Source organism: Leptinotarsa decemlineata, unplaced genomic scaffold, assembly GCF_025532065.1.
Source record: "Leptinotarsa decemlineata unplaced genomic scaffold, Ldec_3_MD MMD2_tig00000026_RagTag_RagTag, whole genome shotgun sequence".
NCBI classification, from domain to species: domain Eukaryota; kingdom Metazoa; phylum Arthropoda; class Insecta; order Coleoptera; family Chrysomelidae; genus Leptinotarsa; species Leptinotarsa decemlineata.
The window spans coordinates 1,152,711-1,155,595 of NW_027412539.1; the positions used below are offsets into that span (position 1 = coordinate 1,152,711).

The 2,885-nt window shown below is 45.0% G+C and overlaps 1 protein-coding gene across 1 annotated transcript; it reads left to right on the plus strand.

The window, feature by feature from the left end:
- Nucleotides 1–741: 741 nt before the first annotated feature.
- LOC141480872 (uncharacterized) lies at nucleotides 742–1,972 on the plus strand. Its single transcript, XM_074171588.1, has 2 exons — nucleotides 742–1,038; nucleotides 1,102–1,972. The coding sequence occupies exons 1-2, from the start codon at nucleotides 887–889 to the stop codon at nucleotides 1,811–1,813; spliced, it is 864 nt and encodes a 287-aa protein (XP_074027689.1). The 5' UTR covers nucleotides 742–886; the 3' UTR covers nucleotides 1,814–1,972.
- The last annotated feature ends 913 nt before the right edge of the window (nucleotides 1,973–2,885 follow it).

Genomic DNA, 2,885 nt, shown 5'->3' on the forward strand with positions numbered 1-2,885 from the left:
GATAACTTTCACTCGTAAATTTGACAAACTTACAAGTGATGTAGACATAAAAATGTCTGACATAACAGCGTCTACAAATAAAAAATTTGATGCTATGTCAAACATAACAGGGACTACAATGAAAAAGTATGATGTACTGGAACAGAGAGTTGAAGTATTGGAGAAAAACCATAAAGAAGTTTTGGAGAGAAACTATAAAGTCAGGCCATCATCATCAGGTGGACTGGGATATCCAGGACTGAACATTAATCCAAATCATAGAATAATACAACCAAAACCAAAACCAACTGATGATGTATTAATGGAACCAACATGGTGAATGTATTCCCTCGTTAGGTTAGGTTAATAGTTACGTTAGGTTAGCTGCATAGTTACGTTAGGTTAGGTGTTAGGTTAGTATTCCCTCGTTAGGTTAGGTTAGGTTAATAGTTACTGTAGGTTAGGTTAGGTTAGGTTAGGTTAGGTTAGGTTAGGTTAGGTGTTCGGTTGCATAGCGGTAGGTTAGCGTACTAGGTTAGGTTACGTTAATACATACGATAGGTTAGGTGTTCGGTTGCATAGCGGTAGGTTAGCGTACTAGGTTAGGTTACGTTAATACGTTAATACGTTAGGTTAGGTGTTCGGTTGCATATTATGTTACGAACGCGCGCGCGAAGAGGGCGTAGATGTCTCTCCAGATGTCCCGCCTACCTGGGGCCGGAGGCCCCACCCACCTGTGCGGAGCCCAGGCAGTGGGCGTGGCCCGTTAGGGCCACGCCCCCCCCCCCCCGTCGCCACCAACTTTTCGGATACCCCGCCCCTTTCCGAAGCCCCGCCCCTCCCCTCCCCGAAGCCCCGCCCCCCGACTCCCAACATTTGCGCATGTACACCCCTACCCTCATCGCGCATGTGCGCTCCCACCATTTTCCCACCGCTCACGCATCGAAGTCGATACCCTCCGGAGAGCACTCCACAACATTCAGTTCGAGAAGTCATCTCATCGAGAGCAGTCCACTCCACAACAAGGCAGTACGTTCCAACGACCAACTTGATATTTGAGTAAGTACATTAGGAATGTTATTTTTTATATCAACTAACTTTGTATTATTTCTTCTTTTTCAGAATGGCAACCAATACACAGGAGGTGAATAATGCTGTGGCGTCTATTCTGCCGGTGTCCGCTGACCAGGAGGAGGCAGCATCTTCGAGAGCGGTGACGGTTGACCAGCCAACCACTTCGCGTTCGCGAGTTAGGTGCAGATCTTCTAGCCCTGACTTATTCGAGGAGGAGGAGGAAGTCAGGGCTGTGAAGAAGGTTTGCCAACGACCTGCAGCAAAGGTTGGTCCTATTTCAAAGTACCGAGCTACTTGCAATAGGACTAATCCTTATGCAGGTAGTTTTTCGACCTCTCGTAAGAGGGCCTCCACACCAGCAGCAGCACCAGCAGCAGTGGAAATTCCGAGGAGTCCTTCTCCGGAGTTGATGATATTGTCGCCGTTGGTGACGCGACTACCACCGCTGCCAGCGACACCGGCGGATCCTGAGGTGTTGGTGCCACAGCCTATCGGAGAGGTTAGTGAAAAGATGAGTGTTTTTCTGCAGAGATGCAAGAAAGCAGAACGAGCTGCCCGATCTAGCGAGGCCGCGTTGGTTACCCTTAAGCGACAAATGGCTGAAATGGATAACCGACGGAGGGAACTCCAAAAGGAAATGGCCGAAATAGATCGGAAGTATGCATCTCTGCAGGAAAGGTGTAAAGCAGAGACCTCTTCGATAAAGCTGTACAAAAAAATAGTGACAGTTATGGACACTCTTTTTGTAGATGAAGTGTAAATATAAGATTAGTTTTAGGTTAGTTAGGAGTATTTAATTATGGTAGTTTTAAGTTTATATTTGTTAAGTTTATATTGAATAAAGGAAAAGGAAGTGAAATAAAGGGTGTACACTGTTTTTTGGTTTGGTACACATTGAACAATGCGATGGTTGGAGCATTTTTCTTCACTTCCTCTTATTATTATTATTATTTTTTTTATTTCAATTCCAAGTTCTTCTAGACAAATACCTCACATCAATTTTTGTGTTCTCTAATCACTTGTAAATAATTTCATGTGAAGAAAATTTAAAAAATAAAAAATAGACATGTTTCATAGTGAAATCGACAAGTATATTTCATTTGTATTTTATCCATTCAAGTATCTCTTTCATTGAATATGTCTTATGTCACTTTGCAATTTACCCCTACTCATTGAATATGTCTTATGTCACACTACAATTTACCCCTACTCAATGTTCCACTCCTCTCCCACTCCCTCTCGAAAGTATAAAAGTAGAAATCATCTGATGAAACATTCAGTTGATCAGCTAGCATCGAGATGGAACCCGATTCAACCTCCGAACCCTATAGCTGCCCGGATCAGGGGTACAACTTCAATTACTGGGATAACAGCCAGGTACAGGTTGTCTCTTCCACCACGGAACCCCACAGTCCGCCATACGAATACCGGGATCACGACATCAGGATGCAAGTTCAACATGTCACTGGCAGTGACGAAGGACACTTGGATGACTCGGAATATCCAGATCCTGACGGATGGTGGGACCCTGCTTATGATGACATTGTCCCAATGAGTAGCGACGACGACGATGATGACGACGACGACTCTGGTGATGATGCTGATGACGAGCTTGACGTTAGACGTCCTCCACCATCCCCTATTCTCATCGAGGAAAGTCCTCCGCCATCCCCAATCCTAATCGATGATGATGTCCTCAATTCCGATGATGACATATAATCATCTACTCGTCCATCATTTCCTTTCCTTTCCTTCCACGGAGTACACACTTTTTGGTTGGTGTACACGAGGCACTGCGAGGCTGGGGCAGTGTCTTCCTCCCTTCCTCTCCC

What these genes read in the sequence shown, in the direction of transcription:
- LOC141480872 (XM_074171588.1), top strand. Translation starts at nt 887, where the DNA reads ATGTGCGCTCCCACCATTTTCCCACCGCTCACGCATCGAAGTCGATAC. An exon ending in ACGACCAACTTGATATTTGA is followed by an intron (nt 1,039 to 1,101) that starts GTAAGTACATTA and finishes CTTCTTTTTCAG; the next exon opens with AATGGCAACCAATACACAGG.